Consider the following 27,427-nt stretch of genomic DNA (forward strand, 5'->3'; position numbering starts at 1 on the left):
AATGTTTACTGTTAATTTGTATTGTTTGTTTCACTTTTGTGTATTGTCTACCTCACTTGCTTTGGCAATGTTAACACATGTTTCCCATGCCAATAAAGCCCCTTGAATTGAATTGAATTGTATGGGTTGAAACATTTCCCATAAGGCCTGGAATCTGTACTACGTTTTTTCCATTTATTATACAAAATCAAATCAACAATTTACATTGTTACATCATACAAAACAGAACACATGTATTAACGAGAAAATACTAAAATATACAAAAAAATATCAAGTAATAAAAAAATAAACAATCAAACAATGGAATCTGCACTACGTGGCGGTGAGGTAGTACGCCCATTGACGTCGCCCAAGCGGGAAGCGCTGTAGTGGATAACGGTCTCCACTAGTTACCACAGTCACAAAGTCAAAAATGTCTATATCGTAAAATTCATGAAAACAAAAATTWGATTTTTGGTGTTAATTTAAGGTTAGGGTTAGGCATAAGGTTAGTAGTGTGGTTAAGGTTAGGTTTAAAATCACATTTTAAGAAGATAATGTGTAGAAAGGGGCGGGGGTAATGACTTTGTGGCTGTGGTGACGACAGTGAATAACTAATAGCTAGCGAGCATCTACTGAAAAAAATACCAATCGTGAATACTCAACTAATGTCCGTACCAAAGTAAAACAAGCGATCAAATAACGTCAGCTTGCCGCACCTTGATAATCGATGTGCGAGCCACATCACATGTCAACTGGTTGAATCGTTGCATGCACTGACAGCTGTCAGGGAAATGGAACATATCCGAACGCCTAAGGTAAGAAAGCTAGCTAGCGCCATTCACGTTACTGTTTTTTTGTTTAACCTTAGCAAAACATTTCAAATGCATATGATGTAGCTAGTTAACTAACTTTAGTTAGCTATAATAACTTGCTATGKAATTACAACAACGTCTGGTGCGTTGACAATGGTGCCCTAAAAGCTAACGTTAGGCCTGACAAATGCAGGGCCAGTTAATTAGTTAGTTAGCTAGCTAGTTAACTTGTTAATATGCTCAGTCTTGTTTTGGTTCCAAGAGAAGCGGATTCTGCTGCACGGCTGCATGAATGGCCATTACAATGGTCGTTTAGGATGGGCAAGTTGGCTCGCGCTTTGGGTGGTGATTTTAGAACTTGATAGAGAGATTCAGGGAAGCCACTGTAGACATTGCTWGCAATATAAAACACTATCACAGTGTCGGTGGAGACAACCGAGTAGGCTACACCAAGAAGGCAATCTTTTTTTTCTGGTGTTTTGACAACAGACTGTCTGYTGTGCTGTGTGCCAGTGACCTGTTTTTCTCGCTAGCCGCCTCCTGCAGCTGCCTGTCCTCCTTGGCACAAACACGATATTAGATTTATGGTACCAGCTGGATGTTTCCAGATAATGCATTTAGTATGACAGATCATGGGGCTACCACTACGTCAAAGGAGCAAAGTGGATGTTTTTTTGTATTTATGCTATAGTCWGAATAATGAGCTAGTTATACAATGATTTGCTATAGTCAGTGACAGACGTCATCACAGCCGCTGTTTTCACAAAACAGGTTCAAAGCTTTCATGTTGTTGGCACTGCAGTCAAAGGGTATTTCTATTGTAGCTTAAAAAGAGAAGAGCCAGCTCAAAGTCCTTTGGTCATTTTTTTATCAGTGAAGTGCCGCCTGAAGGAGTGTGTCTGTTGATCTGGCACTTGTCGTTTGTTTTGTTCAGGTGAAAGATGGTGGGTGTGGTTGCCTGCAAGGGTGTTACCCATCTGCAGCATTTTAGGCTCTGCCCCCCTGGACCCTGTTTGAACTCTTAATTAAACATACAGACAGTCAACTCCTGAGATTTTCTGTGGCCTTGGGTGCACTAATCTGGATCATGCTGATATCTGAATCAAGGAAATAGGCCTAGGGACTGTGGAACTGCAATGCAGTTGGTGAACAGGACAGTCATCAGCTTGACTTCAGGCCCGTCAACAACCTTTTCTTTCCTCCTCTGTGTCTGTGTGTGTGTGTCAGTCTACACAAACACACACACTCTCTTCTGTTCGCTACCAGGCCTTGACTGAGCTGACTGATCGCCATCCTGTGGCGTTGCCTAGCACCACACTGGTTGCTGGGAGACAGAGAGAGACTCTTTCAAAGAGAGGGAGAGAGAATAGGCTAGCCTATTTGTTAATCACAGATTAGAATAGTGCAGATGAAGTATATTCAGTCAAGTGTTCTAAATGTCATTAAAGTGATACAATTTACAGGGTGTGAAGACAAAGGTGAGTTGAATTAAGTAGTTCTTCATCTTGTAACCACTGTCAACAGGAGTCAGTGAACCAGGAATGTGTAAAAAAAAAAAAAGAAAAGAAAAAAAGCATCCAGTCAGGAAATGATCAACTCTGGTTCGACAGACTCTGTCAATGTTCTACTGACATTCATGACGTGTTAGTGAGGACATGGTAGTAGGGCCAAAGGTTTTCACTACAAGTGTTTTTGTGCTTGGGTTTGAGTGGACAAGGGAAAGAGAGAGTCCAAATCTCTTTACATAATGTTGCAAGGAGACAGGTTTGACAGGTGTCACCGTAATCATAATTGTACCTGTGCAGGTGGAGCTGGTGCGTCTGTTGGAACGCTTCAGTAACAAGTCCACCAGCGGGACGCTGCACCTGACGGCCACACATCTCATCTTCGTGGAGAGCAATAACGCTGCCACCACCGCTGCACAGGAGATCTGGGTAAGAAGTACCTCTATTCTAATACGCAATACAGAACACACCTTATCTCACACAGCGCTCTAAATTCAGAATGTAGGATTTGCTTAAGCTAATGCCTGACACACCCCATTACAGATTAGTTTTCTTTAATATCATGTGTGTGTGTGGGTYGTGTGAGGAAGTAAGGCAGTGTGAGGTGTGTGTGTGTGTGTAGTCTGTCTAGCGGTGATAGTTACTGTTGAGACACCGTGGGAACCGGGTTCGGCCTTCCTCAAGTGACAACTGTTGCTACACTAACCTGCTGGCCCAGCCTATTCTCAACATTGCCTTGGTAACCTGTTGGCAGTGCCAGGTAGAAAGGGAGGGGTGAGAGAGTAGGAATGAGGGAAGACAGTAAGCTCTTATTAGGCCTACCGGTACTTGACTTGATAAATCGAACTTAATTTGTCACATGCACCGAATACAACGTGTAGACCTTACCGTGAAATGCTTACTTACAAACCCTTAACCAACAGTGCAGTTCAAGAAAGAGTTAAGAAAATGTTTACCAAATAAAGTGAAGTAAAAAGTAACATAATACAATAACGAGGCTGTATACAGGGGGTACCGAGTCAATGTGCYGGGTACAGGTTAGTCGAGGTAATTTGTACATGTCTGTATGGGTGAAGTGACTATGCCTAGATAATAAACAGCGAGTAGCAGCAGTGCAAAAAAAACTGTCTATGACTTGGGTGACTGGAGTCTTTGCCAATTTTTTGGGCTTTCCTCTGACACCGCCTAGTATATAGGTCCTGGATGTCAGGAAGCTTGGCCCCAGTGATGTACTGGGTCGTACACACTAGAGGTCGACCGATAATGATTTTTCAATGCCGATACCGATTATTGGAGAACAAAAAAAGCCGATACCGATTAATCGGACGATTTTTATTAAACTTTTTTTTTTTTTTTTATATATATATATATATATCATACACCTTTTTGTAATATTGACAATTGCAACAATACTGAATGAACAATGAACACTTTTATTTTAACTTAATATAATACATAAATACACACACTGAAGTTGTCTGAAGTGACAATGATACTGAAGAGTCTGCTTAGGAGACAAATACTCTCAACTGTTTGAATAAAAATTGAGTTTAAGTTACCTGTGATGAATGTTGAAAACAAAAACTTTAATTTCTATATGCAGGAAATCCTATTTTAATAATGTGCATGGTAAGAATTGACAACCAAAGTGCGAGTCATAATTCCCATGACACCTTCTAGCAAAATCTGAAAAGCGGTTCCTTCATTTATTCCATAGGAATATTTTTTAGATTCACTTAAAATAAGGCTGTGTTTCGTGTAGGCTTACATCACCGTGCCAATTTTATAACTGTGTAGATATCCATAGGACAAGGTAACTCTGATCAATATTGGCTAAATATAAGCGAAGATAAAAAAAAAATTGTAGAGTGGATTTATGAAAATATGTTGACAAACGTTACCTTATCCTAGTGAGATTTACAGGGGTATCAAAACGTCGAGGCGGTTTAAGTCTCGCACAAAACACAGACCTTATTTGAAGTAGATCAAGACATTCTCTATGGAAGACATGAACGGTAAAATAACGAAGGAACCCCTTTCAAATTCAGCCGCAAGTTATTACAGGAATTATAACGCGTCGACTATTTCTCTCTAAACCATATACCTTTGACTAATCTGAAACTATCACCTCGAAAACAAAACGTTTATTCTGTTCCGTATTTTATCTAACGGGTGGCATCCATGAGTCTAAATATTCCTGTTACATTGCACAACCTTCAATGTTGTCATAATTACGTAAAATTCTGGCAAATTAGTTCGCAAAGAGCCAGGCGGCCCAAACTGTTGCATATACCCTGATCTGCGTGCAATGAACGCAAGAGAAATGACACAATTCACCTGGTTAATATTGCCTGCTAACCTGGATTCCTTTTAGCTAAATATGCAGGTTTAAAAATATATACTTGTGTATTGATTTTAAGAAAGGCATTGATGTTTATGGTTAAGTACACATTGGAGCAATGACAGTCATTGATTGATTGTTTTTTATAAGATAAGTTTAATGCTAGCTAGCAACTTACCTTAGCTTACTGCATTCGCTAACAGGCAGGCTCCTCGTGGAGTGCAATGTAATCAGGTGTTAGAGCATTGGACTAGTTAACTGTAAGGTTGCAAGATTAGATCCCCCGAGCTGACAAGGTTAAAAATCTGTCGTTCTGCCTCGTTCCTAGGCCGTCATTGAAAATAAGAATGTGTTCTTAACTGACTTTCCTAGTTAAATAAAGATTTAAATAAAGGTGTACATTTTTTTTTAATCGGCAAATCGGCGCCCAAAAATACCGATTTCCGATTGTTATTTAAACTTGAAATCGGCCCCGATTTAATCGGCCATTCCGATTAATCGGTCGACCTCTAGTACACACTACCCTCTGTAGCGCCTTACGGTCAGATGCTGAATCGGGTAGGTTAGTTAGTGCTGGCTGGGCTGGAGTCTGGAACAGAAATCTGTAAACCTTGTAGCTCCAGGGCCACGGTTGGAGTCAGATCTCTTAACAAAGACACTGCTGCCAGGCTTCGTACATACTTCCTTCCTCTCTTCCTACTGCTGAGCAAGGGGAAAAGTGTGTGTAGGCAAAATGTGCCTCCAGGGCATAAATATTGAAGAGATGCTAAGACTTTGTCTTAGGCTTGGGCGGTATCCAGATTGTCATAACTTCGTACCGACCTTGTGCAATACTGGGCTATTCGGTAATACCGGTACTGAACACAAGGGGCGCTATTGTAATCCGAAGGTTAGCAATGCTAACAAGTATATGTAAAATCCCATAGACAATGCTAACTAAATATTAACGACCGCATTGGGAACATTGTATACAGTCTCTGACCTAAAGTATTTGCAGGACAGACATCCCAGCTCATAAAGTTATACAAGTAACTCCGAAATGCTACTCACAGTTTGCTGCARGCACAAAACAAGGCTCTTGATCCAGAGGGGATTCTTCTGTTACCACTTACAGTGGATGTTCCACTAAAAGTTTGGCGATTATGCTGCGGGATTTAGAGGTAATTTGTGGTTTAGTACAGTACCCTGTGTCACTACTTCATTGCTCCAGACCAGCGCAAGGGGGAGTTAGAGCACCGATTATGCTTTTGGGTCCTACGGTATCTCTAACTGACAATGAATGGGTGACATAAACCTAAATAGAAACGTATAATTGTGCACGACTTCAGTATCACTTACTAAAACTGTTTATTTTGTTGGGATTATTTTGCTCTTACTGTAGCCCACTCCCGACCGGTCACGTTGTACCGCAACGGTGGCGCAACGGTCTAAGACTCTGCATAGCAGTGCAAGCAAGCTATGTTGCTACAGATGCTGGTTCAATACCCGTGCCCCCCTCAACTGGGAGACCCATGAGATGACTGTAGGTTTTTGGTTTCTCTCCCTCTAAAAACCAAAATAAATAATTCAAAATAATAAACTAGCTTTATTTACAAATTAATAACAATGTCTCACCCTATGTTCCAGAATGGCCTTTATCTCGCTTTTACGCAAGGTTCAAGGCACGAGGGTAGGGGGTACGGGATGGGCCGCAGAGCCGCACACAGAAGACGGACCTAGCCCATGAGAAAGGGGTGGTGGACCCCCACCCCGCCCCACTGGGTAGCACAGAGCAACACTTTAAGGGGCATTGCACTAATAATGTCGCTGACTAGGGAAACGTTCCCACTGTTCTTAGTGCCAGTCTGCACGTTCAAACTAAAATAATGTAACTAATAATGGCATCTTTATGCTTTCGTTTATAAAATAATGATAAAAATATTCTCCAATCCTCTATATTTAATTATTGGRGGAAAGTCACGTCATATTTTTTGATATACTGTAGGTCTACCGTAGGCGACATGAGTCTCACTAGTGTTGAGTAATGTGGTGTAGGTCTTATTTATTTAAAGAGCATATTGAAGTTCCATCCTAACGGAAACAGAGCGATTTTCGTTTTTCTTGGATTAGAAACACCATAATATTAATCAAATTAATTAGGGTTTCTCTTCATTTGACTATTTTCTACATTGTAGAGTAATAGTGAATACATCACAACTATGAAATAACACCTATGGAATCAGTTAAGAACAAATTCTTATTTACTAGGACAGCCTACTCCTTCCTCCCTGTCGGGGAATTGAACCCCGGTCTCCCGCGTGCCCGCATAACACATGGATTCTTTGACTAAATAGCCCAGTACTGTAGGCTACTCCCGGCCGTCACGTTGTACAGCTCCATATTTTCCGTGCCATTCTAACGGAAACCCAYAGGGTTTTTACTTTTTCTTAGGATAGAAACACCAAAATATTTAGGAACATTTCTTAATCAGTCCCTTATACTATGTTTTTACAAAAAAATGTTTTAAATTCTCTAGTACAGCCGCTARTGAAGGCTATCAAATGCTTCTCAAGGATGCCCTTTGGTGGTCAAACTAGCACTAACTAGCATTAATGGTACCAGTGGTTCACACTTAAATAACGTGCCTTAGAATTCTGCGTCGCTGTGCAACAGTACGCTGCAACTTTTAAAGGAGGTACCACTGTAACTAGATGGCTCACTAGCTACTAAATTAACAAACCAAATGCACAACTGCAGAGCATTTAGCACATCTTTAGACCGTTAACGTAATAGTTATAAGAGTTGGCAGACATTTTTAGTTTAAATTCCATACTGTAGCTAGGTCACCTAGATCACCTGACTGCACAACAGTGGGTGACTCACAAGGCCATGGTCTCTCGTCATTGTGTGCTTCTAAACAAACACCAAATACCGTCAAGCTTCATAATTAAAAAATTATGTGACTGGTGAAATGAAGAACGCAATCTTTATCTTCTAACGTATAGCACAATTTGACTGTAGGTATTTACTTAAATGTAGCTACAAACGTTCACATTTATAAAAGTAAAAAAAAAACGTCTCAAATAGTTAAGGGTGTTGAAAATCCATTTCTATTTTCAAATAACCCGGTATACCGCCCAAACTTACTGTCTGACTCATTGCTGCTGGAGAGATCAGCATTTTAAGTGTTTCTCACACACACACACACACACACACACACACACACACACTCTTAGTGTTGGAATGTTCTGCTAGTCATTAACTATGCTGATGAATGCGCATTTTAATAATGTCCCAGGGTTGGAGTCACTATAGGGTTGTTGGTTATCTAATATGATTATGGTGATGGGCTGATTTTAAATATGTTTATTTGGTGCATTGTCCTTTCATGCTCTCTGTTTTGATGGTCATGAAAAGGCTTTAATGAATTGTTAACCTCATTCACACACTCCTGGCAGATAGAAAATGATAATGATTGCAATGAGTGCGTGTGTGAGTGCACATTATCTCCCTGCGTCCTTTGTGTGTTTAAATGTTTGATAGAGTGAAAGAAAAAGGTCTCTACCTCTAGATTAAGATGACTTTATTTGTTTGTTTTACAGAAGGTTAAACCGAAATTTGAGTTCCGCTTTTATCCCAACCCCTCTGAAAGACACACTTACATAGGTTAGAGCAGACGGCTGCAATACTGGGTGCCCGTGAAACAGTTGTTGTGGGAGTTTAAATGCCTTGCTCAAGGGCACAATGACAGGCAATCGCATCTAGGATTTGATACCAGCGACCCTACGGTTGGCAGCTCACTTCCCAACATATTTGTCCCGTCAGACCCGGGATTCGAACTGAAAAACCTCCGGTGGCTGGCTCTTATCTTTAACTGCTAAGTTACCTGCTGCCCCTACAGTATGTCCTGTGGTGTCATATTAAGGAAAGGTGTCATGACTGTTTTGTTTTCCCCTCCAGATCCTGCACCACCACATAGCGTCAGTGGAGAAGCTATCGTTGACCACCAGCGGTTGTCCTCTGGTCATCCAGTGTCGTAACTTCAGAGTGGTCCACTTTGTGGTCCAGAGAGAGAGAGACTGTCACGACATCTACAGCTCACTGCTCAGATTGCTACGACCAGGTACCTACTGTACCTGAGCGTGTGTGTGTTTGTTAGGGCTGTGATGGTTATTGCTCAGCTAAATGACCATGGTCATCTTTTTAAATGGTTAGAATAGCATTTTTATTTAAAAAAATGTAAGACGCACATTTCTTCCTCTCCTCCGCTCCTGACTGCATGTGCTGCTGCTGCTGGGATGGGGGTGTTGCCGAGGCAATCAAAGACTTGTTTGCCACAACACCTTGCTTGTTTCTGCAAGGTGCAACAGTTTCATCACGTTGTAAAGAGTCCATGTTACCGCCGAAATGGACTCAACCGCAAGAATGACCTTCCGTCTCCAGTCAGCAGTTCATTCCACCCCCAAAAAACTAAAACTAAACGGTTATGACTGTTATTTTAATGAGTCTTCATTCATAATCGTTGGTTAGATGATTATAAGGTAATTGTGCCTGCCCTAATTTGAGTGTGCAGGATGCTTGAGTCGAGTTTAGTTTCTAACATTTGCTCTCTCCCTCTTCTCCATCTCTGTCTCCCTCCCTAGTATCCTATGATGAGCTCTATGCGTTCTCCTACAACCCCAAGCAAAACGAGCAACAGAGAGAGGAAGGCTGGCAGCTCATCGATCTGGGGGCGGAGTTTGAGAGGATGGGCGTCCCCTGCGACCAATGGCAGCTCACTGACGTCAACAGGAACTACAAGGTTGGGGGTCTATCAATAGTAAATGTTAGGCGCCCTGTCCAGAAACAAACCGTTGGTGTCTGCAGATCTAATGGAATAGTGTTGATTGGATGTTTTACAACCTGTCCTATGTAATATTCCCTCTCGTTGTGTTGTAGATATGTGAGACGTATCCCAGAGACTTGTATGTGCCCATTACAGCCAGTAAGCCCATCATCGTCGGCAGCTCCAAGTTCAGGAGCAAAGGACGCTTTCCTGTCCTCACATACTTCTACCAGGAGAAGAAGGTAACACCTTACCCCACCCTACCCATCTTCACCCTAACCATAACCCTAACATTCAGTGCATTCTGAAAGTATTCAGACCTCTTCTTTTTCATACATTACAGCCTTATTCTAAAATATATTAAGTCATTTTTTTTTTCAATCTACACACAATACCCCATAATGACAAAGAAAAACAGGTTTGTAGATTTTTTGCAAATGTATTAAAAAAAAGAAATAATTTACATAAGTATTCAGACCTTTTACTCATTACTTTGATGAAGCACCTTTGGCAGCAGTTACTTCCTCGAGTCTTCTTTGGTATGACGCTACAAGCTTMGCCCCCCTGTATTTGGGGAGTTTCTCCCATTATTCTCTGCAGATCCTCAAGTTCTTTCAGGTTGGATAGGGAGCATCACTGCACAGCTTTTTTCAGGTCTTTCCAGGGATGTTCGATTGGGTTCAAGTCCAGCCTCTGGCTGGGCCACTCAAGGACATTCAGAGACTTGTCCCGAAGCCACTCCTGCATTGTCTTGGCTGTGTGCTTAGGGTCGTTGTACTGTTGGAAGGTGAACCTTCACCCCAGTCTGGTGTCCTGAGCGCTCTGGAGCAGGTTTTCATCAAGGATCTCTCTGTATTTTGCTCCGTTCATCTTTCCCTCAATCCTGACTAGTTTCCCAGTCCCTGCTGCTGAAAAACATCCCCACAGCATTATGCTGCCACGACCATGCTTCGTAGGGGATGGTGCCAGGTTTTCTCCAGACGTGACGCTTGGCATGCAGGCCAAAGAGTTCAATCTTGGTTTCATCAGACCAGAGAATCTTGTTTCTCATGGTCAGTCCTTCAGATGCCTTTTGGCAACTCCAACCGGGTTGTCATGTGCTTTTTACTGAGGAGTGGCTTCTGTCTGGCCGCTCTACCATAAAGGCCTGATTGATGGAGTGCTGCAGAGATGGTTGTCCTTCTGGAAGATTCTCCCATCTCCACAGAGGATCTCTGGAGCTCTGTCAGAGTGACCATCGAATTCTTGGTCACCTCCCTGACCAAGGCCCTTCTCCCCTGATTGCTTCGTTTGGCTGGGGCGGCCAGCTCTAGGAAGAGTCTTGGTGGTTCCAAACTTCTTCCATTTAAGAATGATTGGAGGGGCCTCCCAGGTGGCGCAGTGGTCTAAGGCATTGCATCGCAGTGCTAGCTGTGCCACCAGAGATTCTGGGTTCGACCCCAGGCTCTGTCGCAGCCGGCCGCGACCGGGAGGCCCATGGGGAGGCGCACAATTAGCCCAACGTCGTCCAGGTTAGGGAGGGTTTGGCCGGCAGGGATATCCTTGTTTCGTCGCGCACTAGCGACTCCTGTGGCGGGCCGGGCGCAGTGCACGCTGACCAGGTCGCCAGGTGTACGGTGTTTCCTCCGACACATTGGTGCGGCTGGCTTCCTGGTTGGATGTGTATTGTGTCAAGAAGCAGTGCGGCTTGGTTGGGTTGTGCTTCAGAGAACGCATGGCTCTCGACCTTCGCCTCTCCCGAGTCCGTATGGGAGTTGCAGCGATGAGACAAGACTGTAATTACTACCAATTGGATACCACGAAATTGGGGAGAAAAAAGGGGTTTAAAAAATTTGTTGGGACCTTCAATGCTGAATACATTTTTGGGTACCCTTCCCCAGAGCTGTGCCTTGACACAATCCTGTCTCGGAGCTCTACGGACAATTCCTGTGACCTTATGGCTTGGTTTTTGCTCTGAAATGTACTGTCAACTGTGGGACCTTTACAGTTGAAGTCGGAAGTTTCCATACACCTTAGCCAAATACATTTAAACTCAGTTTTTTCACAATTCCTGACATTTAATCCTCGTAAAAATTCCCTGTCTTAGGTCAGTTAGGATCACCACTTATTTTAAGAATGTGAAATGTCAGAATAATAGTAGAGTGATTTTATTTCAGATTTTATTTCTTTCATCACATTCCCAGTGGGTCAGAAGTTTACATACACTCAATTAGTATTTGGTAGCATTGCCTTTTAAATTGTTTAACTTGGGTCAAACGTTTCGGGTAACCTTCCATAAGCTCCCCACAACAAGTTGGGTGAATTTTGTCCCATTCCTCTTGACAGCTGGTGTAACTGAGTCAGGTTTGTAGGCCTCCTTGCTCGCACACGCTTTTTCTGTTCTGCTCACAAATGTTCTATAGGATGAGGTTTTGTGATGGTCACTCCAATACCTTGACTTTGTTGTCCTTAAGCCATTTTGCCACAACTTTGGAAGTATGCTTGGGGTCATTGTCCATTTGGAAGACCCATTTGTGACCAAGCTTTAACTTCCTAAGACTGATGATATCTTGAGATGTTGCTTCAATACATCCACATAATTTTCCTGCCTCATGATGCCATCTATTTTGTGAAGTGCACCAGTCCCTCCTGCAGCAAAGCACCGCCACAACATGATGCTGTCGCCCCCATGCTTCACGGTTGGGATGGTGTTCTTCGGCTTGCAAATCTCCCCCTTTTCCCTCCAAACATAACGATGGTCATTATGGTCAAACAGTTCTATTTTTGTTTCATCAGACCAGAGGACATTTTCTCAAAAAGTACAATCTTTGTCCCCATGTGCAGTTGCAAACCGTAGTCTGGCTTTTTTATGGCGATTTTGGAGCAGTGGCTTCTTCCTTGCTGAGCATTCTTTCAGGTTATGTCAATATAGGACTTGTTTTACTGTGAATATAGATACTTTTGTACCTGTTTCCTCCAGCATCTTCACAAGGTCCTTTGCTGCTGTTCTGGGATTGATTTGCACTTTTCGTACCACAGTACGTTCATCTCTAGGAGACAGAATGCGTCTCCTTCCTGAGCGGTATGACCGCTGCGTGGTCCCATGGTGTTTATACTTGCGTACTATTGTTTGTATAGATGAACGTGGTACCTTCAGGCATTTGGAAATTGCTCCCAAGGATGAACCAAACTTGTGGAGGTCTACAATTTTTTCTGAGGTCTTGGCTTATTTTCTTTTGATATTCCTATGATGTCAAGCAGAGGCACTGAGTTTGAAGGTAGGCCTTGGAATACATCCACAGGTACACCTCCAATTGACTCAAATGATGTCAATTAGCCCATCAGAAGCTTCTAAAGCCATGAAATCATTTTCTGGAATTTTCCAAACTGTTTAAAGGCAGAGTCAACTTAGTGTATGTAAACTTCTGACCCACTGGAATTGTGATACATTGAAATAATCTGTCTGTAAACAATTGTTAGAAAAATGACTTGTGTTATGCACAAAGTAGATGTCCTATCGACTTGCCAAAACTATAGTTTGTTAACAAGAAATTTGTGGAGTGGTTGAAAAACGAGTTTTAATGACTCCAACATAAGTGTATGTAAACTTCTGACTTCAACTGTCTATAGACAGGTGTGTGCCTTTCCAAGTCATGTCCAATCAATTTAATCTACCACAGGTGGACTCCAATGCAGTTGTAGCAACATCTCAAGGATGATCAATGGAAACAGGATGCACCTGAGCTCAATTGAGTCTCATAGCAAAGGGTCTGAATACTTATGTAAATAAGGTTTTTCAGGGCCTCCCGAGTGGCACAGTGGCCACTGGACATTCTGGGTTCAAGTCCAGGCTCTGTCGCAGCGGGCCGCGACCAGGAGACCCATGGGGCGGTGCACAATTGGCCCAYCGTCGTCCGGGTTAGGGGAGGGTTTGGCTGGCAGGGATGTCCGTGTACCGTCGCACACTAGCGACTCCTTTGGCTGGCCAGGCGCAGTGCATGCTGACACAGTTGCCAGGTGTACGGTTTTCCCTCCAACACATTGGTGCGGCTGGCTTCCGGGTTAAGTGGGCATTGTGTCAAGAAGCGGTGCGGCTTGTTTGGGTTGTTTCGGAGGACACACGGCTCTCGACCTTCGCCTCTCCTGAGTCCGTAAGGGAGTTGCAGCGATGAGACAAGACTGTAACTATCAATTGGATACCACGAAATTGGGGAGAAAAGGGGTAAAAAAAACAAATAACATTTAAAATAATAAGGTGTTTCAGTTATTTGTAGTACATTTTCAAACATTTCTAAAAACCGTTTTTTGATTTGTCATGGGATATTGTGTGTAGTAAAAACAATTTAATACATTTTAGAATAAGGCTGTAACGTAATTTTTTMGGGGGAAAAGTCAAGGGGTCTGAATACTTTCCGAATGCACTGTATACCCTACCCATCTTCACCCTAACCATAACACATACCTGGTTTTATTTGGCCCCCCATGTTCTTTCTTTTTATTGTTGAGAATTTTAATTTTAATTAATTTTAATTGTTGGACATAAGACACCAGGAAATCAGTTCCAAGTGATTTTAATTTATGTAATCTGTTCAAGTATTCCCACACATAATGGAGATAAATTATTGTATACAAATGTAAGGTTTGAAATGATTATGTGCTAGTCAAATATTATATCTGTTTGGGCTTCTTTCTGTCAATTTACAGTCTACAAATTATTTATAATTGTGTTCCGTCCCTCCGACCATCCGCTCAAGGAAAAATCTGTCCACAGCGAATCTAGTTGATGATTTTCCCACTGATCACAACACCAGTCATCTAATCTAAACCTAACCTGTACCGTTACCTCTACCATTTCACCCCAACGCAATATTCCTAACCTAACAAGTCTCCGTAAATCGTCCGGTTAGGTATATGTGGCCTAATCCCTGTTTTCTGTGCTCGTCCCTGTCCCTTGCAGGCAGCAGTGTGTCGGTGCAGCCAGCCTCTCTCTGGGTTCAGCGCYCGATGCCTGGAGGACGAGAGCATGTTGCAGGCCATCAGCAAAGCCAATCACAACAGCCGATTTGTCTACGTCATGGATACCAGGCCCAAGGTACCCAATCGCAACGCCGTTAGCAAGCTCTTCCCAAAGAATGTGGACATTCTCAGTCCATGCCTTCATTCTTTTATCGCCCTCCCTCTCTGCAGTTGAATGCCATGGCCAACAGAGCAGCAGGTAAAGGCTATGAGAATGAAGATAACTACTCCAACATCCGCTTCCAGTTTGTGGGGATCGAGAACATCCACGTGATGAGGACCAGCCTACAGAAACTCCTGGAAGGTCAGACGGGCACACTCACTCACACCACACATGCACTACACACACACACGCTATTTACTTGACTCCCTCCATCTCTCTCTGCCTGTCTCAGTGGTGGGAAGTCGTTTTCTGTCAGTAAATGACTACCTGCTGGGCTTGGAGAGCTGTGGTTGGCTACGGCACGTCAAAGCTGTGGTAGATGCAGCCATCTTCCTCACCAAGGTAAGGCCATGTCCCTTCTCCAATCACTTTCTGCTTTCCACTTCAGTTTAGTCACACTGTGATTGCAGACAGTTGGGGGTATGAACGTTAAATTGGGATCCTTAACGTTTTAAGAAAAATCCCAAACCGAAAAACAATGTAGCAGTGCAGTTATCACAAAACATGATTTTCCGTGTTAGGATATAACTAGACGATATGCTATAGAGGTCTGGGAAAAGTTGTTTCATTTAAATAAAACCAGAGAGGAAGAGGTGAACTTGAGGCTACTTTGGTGAATTTGCGAGGCATGCAAGACAGATTTCCAAGACACATGCGCACCTCTCTCTCCCTCACGCTGACTCGCCTGGGGGCGTATTCATTCTCCCGATTCTGTTGCAAAATGATTTTTAAACAGAAGAAAACGGGGAGGGACCTACCTGCATTTGTCTGTAGAAACTCTCGTTTTAGTTGAAAAACGCTTCAACTGTTAGAGCAGTGTTATGATCATTAGTCCTAATGATGCCAGTGTGTCTTCAGTCTGTTGCGTGTAGAATATCCTAGCCTAGTCATTGATAATAGGCCCTGCTTTACTGAAGTTGCGAGACATTGCAAGGAAAGAAATTGTGAGATACAGCATCCCATTGCGATATGCAGCTTTTGACTGCCTATAGATGGGCCTAGTGCACCGTTCTGACTGTCTGGCTGGTGGCCGACCTGCCTATGCTGTGCCCCTCCCCTCGCTATCCGTCCCTCGCTAGCTTGCTATGGAAGATCCAAGTGTTTGTGTTCTTGGAAGTACGGCAACTACTCAGTCTCCTCCGTTCCAAAAATACTGAATCTTTAGGAGTCGATTCTGAGCGGAATCTAATCTTGACATTCAGAAATGGGAGTTAACACCGGGAGTCAACGTGCAAGGAGTTGAGGAATCAATTATTTTGGAGGTGACTCTCCACCACTACGTCACTATCGTTAACAGTTAGAAAAATAGCAGAGAAAGGCAAGTGACAGCTGCGAAGTCCTGTATGGCAATACTTTAAAAAGTTAAATGAGATGGAAATGCAAACTTTGAAAGGTGGAATTGAGGTAAAGAAATGGTACTAAAAGTGCAATGCTTAACCATCTGGAAGGGATGCATCGTGAGACCCAAACCGTTGCTGGCAGCAGTGCAGCTGTTATTTTATGAAATTATTATCGTTTAAACGGTGAGACGATTTTCTCATTTGTCACATGAAGCAGGTAGCTTAGCACTTAGAGCATTGGGCCAGTAACCGAAAGGTCGCTGGTTCGAATACCCTGACCCTGTAAAACAACACATTTTACTGCACCTTTCCGGTGTGTGTGTGTGACAATTAAAACAGTGTATTTAAAAAATATATAATTTATTTACAAGTAATGGCAATGGCAGTCATTTAACTTCAGTCCCCCTCCCCCATAGGCAGTGACAGTAGAAGGAGCCAGTGTGTTGGTCCACTGTTCAGACGGCTGGGATCGGACAGCCCAGGTCTGCTCTCTGGGAGCTCTGCTCATGGACCCCTACTACCGCACCATCAAAGGCTTCATGGTAAGTGTGTGTGTGTGTGTGTGCTACTGCACCATCAAACAACCTCCCTATGCCTGTAGACATACGTAGAGGAAAGAAACATGTCATAAACTCTGCTCTCTCTGTGTTTCAGGTCCTCATAGAGAAAGACTGGATCTCATTTGGACACAAGTTTGCAGACAGGTGTGACCAGTTGGATGGAGACCCCAAGGAGGTGTCCCCTGTCTTCACACAGTTCCTGGAGTGTGTGTGGCAGCTCACCGAGCAGTTTCCCCAGGTGTGTGTGTGTGTGTGCAGGCATCTGCGTGTTTCCAGTATACTCACCACATAGCAGCCATCACAGTGGAAGAGTGAGGAATGATTGTGGTGATGATGATACCTACTCTTCCTCAGGCGTTTGAGTTCAGTGAGTGGCTGCTGCTGCAGATCCATGAACATGTTCACTCCTGTCAGTACGGAAATTTCCTGGCTAACAACCAGAGACGGCGAGAAGAGCTGCAGTGAGTAAACCACAAACATACACGCTTTCCATCTCTCTCCCACTCACTCACTCACTCACTCAATCTTCTCTCTCTCTCCTGCCAGACTTGGAGACAGGACACACTCTCTGTGGGCGTTTCTGTTAAGTGAGCAGCAGAACTACCTAAACCCTGCCTACTGCCCCGCCTACGCAGACACACACCCCGTCCTAGAACCCTCCACCCTGCCCTGCCACTTCAAGTAAGAACTAGTACTTTACCTCCTCTCTCTCTCCTTCCCTCACCCACTCTACTCTAAGAATATCCTTTCCTCATCTTCCTAATCTCTGTTTCACTCCACACTGCTTTGTTCCACCTGGACAAAAGGAACACTTACGTGAGAATGCTGTTCATTGACTACAGTTCACCGGTCAACACCCTAGTGCCCTCCAAGCTCATCACTAAGCTAAGGACCCTGGTATTAAACACCTTCTACAACATATCTGCCACGTTGACACTCAACAAGGGGGRCCCTCAGGGGTACGTGCTTAGTCCCCTCCTGTTCACCCATGACTGTGTGGCCGCGCACGACTCCAACACCATCATTAAATTTGCAGACGGTGGTAGGCCTGATCACCGACGACGATGACGAGACAGCCTATAGGGAGGAGGTCAGAGACCTGGCAGTGTGGTGCCAGAACAACAACCTCTCCCTCAACGTCAGTAAGACAAAGGAGCTGATCGTGGACTACAGGAAATGGAGGGCCGAGTACGCCCCCATCCACATAGACGGGGCTGTTGTGGGACAGGTCTAGAGCTTCAAGTTCCTCGGTGTCCACATCACTAAGGAACTATCATGGTCCACACATCAACACAGTCYTGAAGATGGCACGACAACGCCCCTTCCACCTCAGGAGGCTGAAAAGATTTGGCATGGGCCCTCGGATCCTCAAAGTTCTACAGCTGCACCATTGAGAGCATCTTGACTGACTGCATCACCACTTGGTATGGCAACTGCTTGGCATCCGACCYCAAGATGCTACAGAGGGTAGTGCGTATGGCCCAGTACATCACTAGGGCTGAGCTCCCTGCCATCCAGGACCTCTATACAGTGCGGTGTCAGATGAAGGCCCTAAAAATCTTCAAAGTCATAGACTGTTCTCTCTGCTATCGCACGGCAAGAGGTACTGATGCACCAAGTCTGGAACCAACAGGACCCTGAACAGCTTCTACCACCAAGCCATAAGACTGCTAAATAGTCAGGGTAGCTATTGATAACTATTTAACTATCTGTATCATCCCTTTTTGCACTCATTTCTTTTGACTCATCACATATGCTGCTGTTACTGTTTATTATCTATCTCGTTACCTGGTCACTTTATCCCTACCTAATATATCTACCTAAATTACCTTGTACCCCTGCACATTGACTCAGTACAGTACCCTGTGTAATAGCCCCCCCCCCCAAAATAGAATTTCATAAAAAAAAGAAGATTCTCTGCATTGTTGGGAAGGGTCTGTAATTAAGCATTTCACTTAGTTTACACCTGTTGTTACGAAGCATGTGACAAATACAATTTACATTTTTGACTCTCCCTCTCCTCCTCCTCTCCGTCCCTCTCTCTTCCTCCTCTCTCGTCCCTCATCAACCCTATCCCTGTTATTCCTTTTTTCCCATATTTCTCTCTCTCGCTCTGTCTCTCTCTGTGTGTCAGGTTCTGGAGGAATATGTACCACCAGTTTGATCGCTCCATGCACCCCCGTCAGGTCTGTCCTGAAGAACGTTCTCACCCTGAAGGAGAGCAACTGCCAACTGGAGGACACAATAAAAGACCTGGAGGCTGTGGAGTACTTGTATCTCACTAGGACTGGGTTTATGGGTTGTGTTGAGGGCTACTATCCCTTTTCTATGCCTGTTTCTTGCTTATTTTGAAGTTTTTATGCATTTTTTTTCATGGTGCAGAGTTAACGCATTGTTTGTTTATTGGCGAAGGGTTGTATAGATGGGGAAAATGAGCAGAGGCAGGTTGTTGTAGTAACGGTACACTCTGGTGGTGCTGAGGAGGTGAGTACAGGGTCTGTAGGGAACGTAAGCATGTGGTTGAGGAGGTAACAGGGTCAGGACGGTAAGCATGCTGGTGGTGCTGAGGAGGTGAGTACAGGGTCTGTAGGGAACGGTAGCATGCTGGTGGGTCTGAGGAGGTGAATACAGGGTCTGTAGGGACGGTAAGCATGCTGGTGGGTCTGAGGAGGTGAATCAGGTCTGTAGGGATAGGTAAGCATGCTGGTGGCTGAGGAGGTGAGTACAGGGGTCTGTAGGGAATGGTAAGCTATGGCTGAGGAGGTGAGTACAGGTCTGTAGGGAACGTAAGTCATGTCGTGGTGGGCTGAGGAGGTGAGTACAGGGTCTGTAGGGAACGGTAAGCATGCTGGTGGGTTGAGGAGTGAGTACAGGGTCTGTAGGGAAGCGTGATAAGCATGCTTGGTGGGCTGAGGAGGTGATACAGGGTCTGTAGGGAACGTAAGCATGCTGGTGTGCTGAGGAGGTGAGTAACAGGGTCTGTGGGGAACGGTAAGCATGCTGGTTGGGCCTGGGGAGGTGAGTACGGTCTGTCAGGGAAGGTAAGCATGCTGGTGGGGCTGAGGAGGTGAGTACAGGGTCTGTAGGGAACGGTAAGCATGCTGGTGGGGCTGAGGAGGTGAGTACAGGGTCTGTGGGCCCTATACATACAGCGAGGGAACTGTCTAGCTTCCTGAGGGAGACTAAAGGGGAAAAGAAGGTTCCACTGGAGTGTTATATTCCTGCTTCTGAAAGGTTTGTAAGGTCAGTACAACACCTGATGAAGAATGAGGGGTTTAGTGTCCTCTCACCCAAGTAGCAGTATAGGCTAAGAAAGTGGGTCACATTGGTGCGTAAGGGCATTTCTATAGACTCTGTGTAAATGTATTTTATGGCACGGTGGCTTCATGGGCTACTCTACAGGTTTCTAATTGTTTTCCCTCCCACCTGGAGATTTTATGGTTAGGCTGCTTTAACATGAAAGCGGCAGAGACTGGGGGAAGAGGGGTTTGTAAACCAAAACAATTTCAATGTGAATTTTTATTATATATATTTTTTTTTACAAGAGACTCAGTGATGTGAAGAATGAAGTGGATTGGGGGGTCTGGTGGAAGGGGCGCAGGTGCTGAGCCATGGCACAAAGCTTAGTGCAGGGGTAGCTATGCTTCCCCCCCGGGACTGGGTGTCAACATTAGTGGTTAGAGACTAAATCAATAACCTTTTCTTTCATAAATGGGTATGCACCTAGTACAGGATGGGAGAGGGGGCTTCTGTTTGGCTGTCTAAGACAGGAGCTTGCATACTTAGCGCTGGACGAGGTGCTTGTGTGGAGGGGGGGGATTGGAAACGCACAATTGACTTCACTAAAGACAGGAATGTTGAGGAATTGCATTCGGTTTCGGCAGGGGTGTTGAATGATGTTCTGAATGAGTTTGATTTAGTGGACACATGGAGAACTAAGTATCCCACCTCAAAGCAGTAAAGGTGGTTGGGGGAGGGTGAACGCAACTCGTTTAGATCGTATCTATACATTCAAAAATCAGAACAATAGGCTAGTGAGAGCCTCCATTCTCCCAGTTGGGTTTTCAGACCATCATATTGCCATGGCTCACTTCTGTTTCACCAGGGCCCCGGCAGGTGTCCTTATGAAAAGTCAATGTAAAGCTCTTGCAAGATGCCACTTTTTGCTCAAGCTTCCAAAGCTTTTGGGAGAGGTGGGGACACTGGAAAGGGGAGTTTGAGTCTCTGTCTGTGGTGGGATGTATGGAAAGSCCAGATTGGGTTTTTCTGTCAGCATTATACAGCTTTTTGTTCTTCAGAGTCCAGGAGACTACTTGGGGAGCTTGAGTGTAGCGGAGGTTGAGCTGGTGTGGCAGGATGGGGTGGGGGCTGCAAGATCATCTATCAATTACACTGGAACATGGGCCTCTTTATCCCATCAAGGCAAAAGGAGCACTTGTAAGAGCTGGATTTTCCATGTTGAGAGAGATGGATGCTGACAGCTCTTGTTTGGGTTGAAAAACAGAGTGGGGAAACCAAGAAAGCCCACTGTTTACTTTTGTCTGATGGGCTTGTAACTTCTGTTGTGAGGGAGATGCGCACCCCCCCCCCCCCGGCGGATTGCTTGTGGACATGCAACGCAAGCGCGTGGATTATTTTCTGTCCAAGAGTCCAGAGACAATAACAGCATTATCCTGGCACACAGAAAAAAAACATGATGAACAGTCTGTCACTGCACAAAACAGATACCCCTCCCCAACTCCCAGGTCAACCCTATAGCTATTGGTGGCCAGGGCTCCATGTAATACCCTCCACTGGAGGTCCTCTGAGCTTATAGAGCACCCTCCACCTATACCCTGCCATGCTCTTAGCCCCCCACAACCCCCTGCCACTGATGCCCCGTCACTCCCACTAAGCTCCTGATGTGCCTAACCTTGACACGGAGGGTGTACAGCGCCTTACCCCCCACTTCCAAACTCCCACAGGCTCGGCATGCTAAATATCAGTACGTTCTCCCAACCCTCCTGCCAGTCCCAAGTCTCTGCTGTCACTTGCAGTGGTGGCCCCTCTTCACTGGCTCAGGCAGAGCCTCCTGGACCTTCCCATGACTCTCTCCAGCAACCTAAGAGACGTTAGTCCCGCCTGTTGTGCCAACTCCTGAGGGGTTTCCCACCAGCCATTGGTCAGCTAGTCTCCTGCTGGCATTAAACGTAACTGCAGGGTGGCTGAACAAACGGACCTCAAAGGGATCAGTGGGTTGTGGAAGATGGGCTCCTCCCACGCCGCCGCCACCCACCCCCATCCCTCCCTCGTGTGGGCCTCAGCAGCTGCCAGGCCCTCAGTACTGGAGCATAGAAATCAGAGACCCCTGCTTCGTTTAGTCTCTCCGGCCGCATGAAGAAGAGCTGGCGGCCCAGCCCTAAACCGCCAGCCCTCCTAAACAGAGCACATGCTGGTTCCCTCCAGCTAACATCAGTGTGGCCTCTGTACTGCTTTGAGTCAGAATGATGCCACCCTGCTCTCCAGGTCCACCAGACCTTGTCCTCCCTCCTGGACAGGAGGTTGGGAGTGGTCTTCTCTGTGGGGATGTTTGTGATTGGGGCCAAGCTATTCAAGCAGTGAAAAAGGTCAAATGTGTTGTGCTGAACTGTTTGTTTGGCCAGGCCAAGTTGGCTGTATGGCTAACAAGGACGGACCGTGCCTTAGGTTTGAATTGTATAAAATGATTAACAGTGTGGCGTCGTTTTAGGAGGTGTGGGGGCTCAGGTGGCTGTCTCTTTGTATACATCAATGATGTCGCTCTTGCTGCTTGTGATTCTTTGATCCACCTCTACGCAGACGACACCATTCTGTATACCTCTGGCCCTTCTTTGGACACTGTGTTAACTAACCTCCAGACGAGCTTCAATGCCATACAACTCTCCTTCCGTGGCCTCCAACTGCTCTTAATTGCAAGTAAAACGAAATGCATGCTCCCGGGTGGCGCAGTGGTCTAGGGCACTGCATCGCAGTGCTAGCTGCGCCACCAGAGTCTCTGGGTTCGCGCCCAGGCTGGGCTGGGTTCGCGCCCAGGCTCTGTCGCAGCCGGCCGCAACCGGGAGATCCGTGGGGCGACGCACAATTGGCATAGCGTCGTCCGGGTTAGGGAGGGTTTGGCCGGTAGGGAGGGTTTGGCCGGTGGGTACTCCTTGTCTCAGTATGTAAAAATGTATAAAATGTATGCACTCTACTGTAAGTCGCTCTGGATAAGAGCGTCTGCTAAATGACTAAAATGTAATGTAAATGTAATGCTCTTTCAATACTCTACGATCACTGCTGTACTGCCCGCCCGTCCAGCATCACTACTCTGGACGGTTCTGACTTAGAATATGTGGACAACTACAAATACCTAGGTGTCTGGCTAGACTTTAAACTCTCCTTCCAGACTCATATTAAGCATCTCCAATCCAAAATTAAATCTAGAAGTGGCTTCCTATTTCACAACAAAGCCTCCTTCACTCATGCTGCCAAACATACCCTCGTAAAACTGACTATCCTGCCGATCCTTGACTTCAGCGATGTCATTTACAAAATAGCCTCCAACACTCTACTCAACAAATTGGATGTAGTCTATCACAGTGCCATCCGTTTTGTCACCAAAGCCCCATATATTACCCTCCACTATGACCTGTACGCTCTCGTTGGCTGGTCCTCGCTTCATACTCGTCGCCAAACCCACTGGCTCCAGGTCCTCTACAAGTCTCTGCTAGGTAAAGCCCCGCCTTATCTCAGCTCGCTGGTCACCATAGCAGCACCCACCCGTAGCATGCGCTCCAGGAGGTATATTTCACTGGTCACCCCCAAAGCCAATTCCTCCTTTGGCCGCCTCTTCTTCCAGTTCTCTGCTGCCAATGACTGGAACGAACTGCAAAAATCTCTGAAGCTGGAGACTCTTACCTCCCTCACTAGCTTTAAGCACCAGCTGTCAGAGCAGATCACGGCACCTGTACATAGCTCATCTGTAATTAGCCCATTGAATCTACCTCATCCCCATACTGTTATTTATTTATTTAATTATTTATTTATTTATTTATTTATCTTGCTCCTTTGCACCCCAGTATCTCTACTTGCACATTCATCTTCTGCACATTCTACCATTCCAGTGTCTAATTGCTATATTGTAATTACTTTGCCACCATGGCCTATTTATTGTCTTACCTCTCTTATTCTACCTCATTTGCACARYCTGTATATWGARTTTTCTACTGTATGTTTGTTTATTCCATGTGTAACTCTGTTGTTGTATGTGTCGAACTGCTTTGCTTTATGTTGCAAATGAGAACTTGTTCTCAACTAGCCTACCTGGTTAAATAACGGTGAAAATAAATAAATAAAATATGGCTGGAGAGGAGGGGTTAGAGGTACGGTTTTAATGTGGTGCTGGTGTATTGATGTCACATTGTGTGTTTCAATCAGCACATCAGGATTCTGAAAACAACAGGTGATTGTGTGGAGGTATTGCGCAATGTGTTTTTATGGGTGGGGTGGGGTGGGGGGGGGTTCTCGTTACTAAATCTAACCCTATGTCTCCTTCTTTGTGTCCCTCCAGAGGCTACAGAAGCATGGCATCAGCCCCCCCACCCCAGACCCCCAGGCCCCCCCTAAAGACCAACGCACCCTCCCTAACCACACACGGCCCCACTCCCTCATCCTGGGAGCCCCCCTCAGCCGGAAGGAGGCACAGCGACAGCAGGAGGAGGAGGAGGAGGAGGAGGAGGTGGGAGAGGAGGTGACAGCGTGCTGCAGTGACACAGAGCGGACAGTAGAGGGCAGCAGCGGTACAGAGCGCAAGGAGCGCTACAGTGACCTGCAGGGGACATACGGGGCCAAGGCCGAGCCCGCTGTGGTCAGCCTGGAGTTTGGAGTGGCCCGCATGACCTGCTGAGGCGTGTGATACTGGAGAAATGGAGGAGGAGGAGGAGGAGGGGTGACTGGGCTGGAATGGAGGGAGGAGGGATGGAAAGAGTGAGAGATGGGGTCACTAAAGGACGAGTGTGTGTTGGTGTGAGTGCGTGTGTGTGTTGGTGTGAGTGCGTGTGTGTGTTGGTGTGAGTGCGTGTGTGTTGGTGTGAGTGCGTGTTTGTTGTGTTTAGCCATATTCCTATGTTGGAGAATGAAGGTGTATTGTAAATCTTTATAGAAAGCGGCATTTACTGCACATAGAAAGGCTTGTTTTTAAGAATGTTGAAAAGCATTAAAGAGAATAAATAACAACATGAATCATGAAGATCTGCGTGTTCTGTCTGCCTATGTTATTCAACTCAACTGTATTTGTGAAAGCCAACGCTCTGTAGGACAGTTCCAGACATCAGACTGTCTGCTCTGATCTCTTGATGTTCAAACCATCAGATTCTCCCCTTAATCCAACGTCTAGCCGATTTAGTAATGAACATCCCATATTTCATGTTCTTAATATTGCGATCCTCCAGATAGGGTGACGGCCAGGTACAGATTTGAGTTCTAAAACGTCTCGATCCTCCGTCAAAGCCAGAACATCTTTGGATAACCCTGGTTTAACGTGGAATTGCACTGAAATCAGAATTTATCCTTAACTGTTTCATCTTCCGAGATGGCATGATTCCACTGTAATCTGAATGATGGATGCTGAAAGCCGATTTTATTTATTATTATAATTTTGTTGTTGAATTTTGTATTTATTTTTTTACTTCCATGTCCAACATTCATCTGTGGACATGGCATTGAGATAATCCTATTGGCTCCCTTGGATTGATTGGATAATCCAATTGGTTACCTTTGTCTCACTGGGTAAGGTCATGACCCCATTTTCCCCAGGTAATTGCCATAGCTACTCTGGGGTCATAGAACATTGGAGGGGTCAGCAGGAGAACAAGGAGGCTGTGTGTGAGAGACTGGAAGAGTTTGTCAATCCATCAGAGGAGACTAGAGCAGGGCTGTCAACTCATTCCATGGAGGGCCTAGTGTCTGCTGGRTTTTCCTTTCAATTACCTGAACAACTAGGTGAAAAGGGAGTTCCTTACTAATTAGAGACCTTAATTCATCAATCAAGTACAAGGGAAGAGCGAAAACCCACAGACACTTGGACCTCCATGGAATGAGTTTGACATGTGCAGTAGAGCCTCTGACCAGATTATCGCAATCTTTCAGACAATTCTTCATGTTCCATTGGTGAGAACGTCAGGGTGACTATACCTTGAAGACCGCTTGTCTGTCGAAACGTTGGTTAGGCTATTCAGTTATTGCATCGGAGCTCCTAGAGTGCGGCTCTCCATTTCTTTTTCAAGTGTTCTACTCCGCTAGCCAGCACCTCGCCTAAACGGGTGTGTGTTTTTCGCCTCCACATTGGTGAGAACAGCCATAGCTGGCATCCAGCAGGTGGTCGCTATAACACACTGTGGCGACAGCAAGCAATAGGACAGTCACCCGTTGTTTTTAGTTGTTCATCGTAGTGCATCTGAGCTGGCCACTAGAACTAGGCCCTCCTTGATTCCCCTTGGGCCCGCGGGACCGGTGTAGCCTCACTACAGTGTATAATATAATCCCACTACGGCCCATGCCGAGAGGTCAGGACATTGCTGTCCCCCAGCAGTCGCTACAGTAGTGTAACAGAGTGAGGATTAGACTGTCTGGAATGGGTTTATACAAGTTGACCTAAACCATTTCTCTGATCCCTCTCAAACACCGACAAGCACACAGTGTGCAGATGGTATTACATGTGTGTGTGAACATACATTGTGAAGTTTGTCTGAAAGTAACTGGGGGAGGGGGGGTAAAGCACTTGCTCCTAAATGATTTATGAATATGCCCTGCATGGGCATTGAACTAGTTCCACCAGCTCTCTACAAACCTCCATGGAGACACTGTACCAATGTACTTTACCAGGCCTTTTATTCCAAGCCTGGGTGTGTCATTATGTCTGTTTTCACCAATACATTGTTACTACTCTATACTCGTGTCAGCTTTCTGTAAAGACCAGCTAAAACCCTGTAGCCTGAGACAAGAAGGTCCTTGTTGTAAATGAGCTCTGGAGGTCACTGTTACTATACATACAAACACTATGTCAAGAGTGTCTGCTGAAGGGTTGGATTGCATAGACAAGACTTCACTCCCTACACTTCTCTCTCCCTCTACATGATGAACTGTGCTTCCGTAAGCCATTTCGTCCCGTTGCACTTTAACTTCCATTAAACATTAACAGGTCTTCTACACGACATGGTTCCCCTACCGTCTCCCATAGCACGCCAACATTCTGCTACGTTCTACACCCCAGACAGCCATGACACTACTGAGGGCTAAGTACACATGCATGCACGTCCACCCACACCTACACACACGCTCCATATACACTACATGGCCAAATGTGGATACCTGCTCGTCGAACATCTCATTCCAAAATCATGGGTATTAATATGGAGTTGTTCCCCCCTTTGCTGCTATAACAGCCTCCACTCTTCTGGAAAGGCTTTCCATTGGACGTTGGAACATTGCTTCCATTCAGCCACAAGAGCGTTAATGAGGTCGGGCACTGATGTTGGGCGATTATGTCTGGCTCGCAGTCAGCGTTCCAATTCATCCCAAAGGTGATCGATGGGGTTGAGGTCAGGGCTCTGTGCAGGCCAGTCAGATTCTTCCACACCGATCTCGACAAACCATTTCTGTATGGACCTCGCTTTGTGCACTGGGGAATTGTCATGCTGGAAAAGGAAAGGGCCTTCCTCCAACCACAAAGTTGGAATCACAGAATCGTCTAGAATGTTTGTATGCTGTAGCGTTAAGGTTTCCATTCAGTAMAACTAAGGAGCCTGAACCATGAAAAACAGCTCAAGACCCTTATTCCTCCTCCACCAAACTTTACAGTTGGCACTCTGCAGGTAGAGTTCTCCTGCCATCCTCCAAACCCAGATTCTTCCGTCGGGCTGCCAGATGGT

At 45.3% G+C, this 27,427-nt stretch overlaps 1 protein-coding gene and 1 long non-coding RNA gene across 2 annotated transcripts; both read left to right on the forward strand.

Moving 5' to 3' along the window:
* Positions 1–581: 581 nt before the first annotated feature.
* LOC112071410 (phosphatidylinositol-3,5-bisphosphate 3-phosphatase MTMR6-like) lies at positions 582–24,500 on the forward strand. The gene is given in 15 exon segments (XM_024138869.2): positions 582–797; positions 2,600–2,728; positions 8,580–8,742; positions 9,263–9,420; positions 9,558–9,686; positions 14,381–14,515; positions 14,611–14,743; positions 14,835–14,944; positions 16,359–16,484; positions 16,597–16,740; positions 16,857–16,963; positions 17,049–17,183; positions 18,637–18,688; positions 18,690–18,764; positions 24,070–24,500. Coding segments are annotated over 15 exon segments (1,956 nt in total). The 5' UTR covers positions 582–773; the 3' UTR covers positions 24,406–24,500.
* LOC139024520 (uncharacterized) lies at positions 19,102–21,080 on the forward strand. Its single transcript, XR_011475857.1, has 3 exons — positions 19,102–19,173; positions 19,317–19,341; positions 19,544–21,080. It is a non-coding gene; the product is annotated as an uncharacterized lncRNA (long non-coding RNA).
* Positions 24,501–27,427: the final 2,927 nt, after the last annotated feature.

The sequence above is a fragment of the Salvelinus sp. IW2-2015 genome, unplaced genomic scaffold (genome assembly GCF_002910315.2).
Source record: "Salvelinus sp. IW2-2015 unplaced genomic scaffold, ASM291031v2 Un_scaffold1609, whole genome shotgun sequence".
NCBI lineage: Eukaryota > Metazoa > Chordata > Actinopteri > Salmoniformes > Salmonidae > Salvelinus > Salvelinus sp. IW2-2015.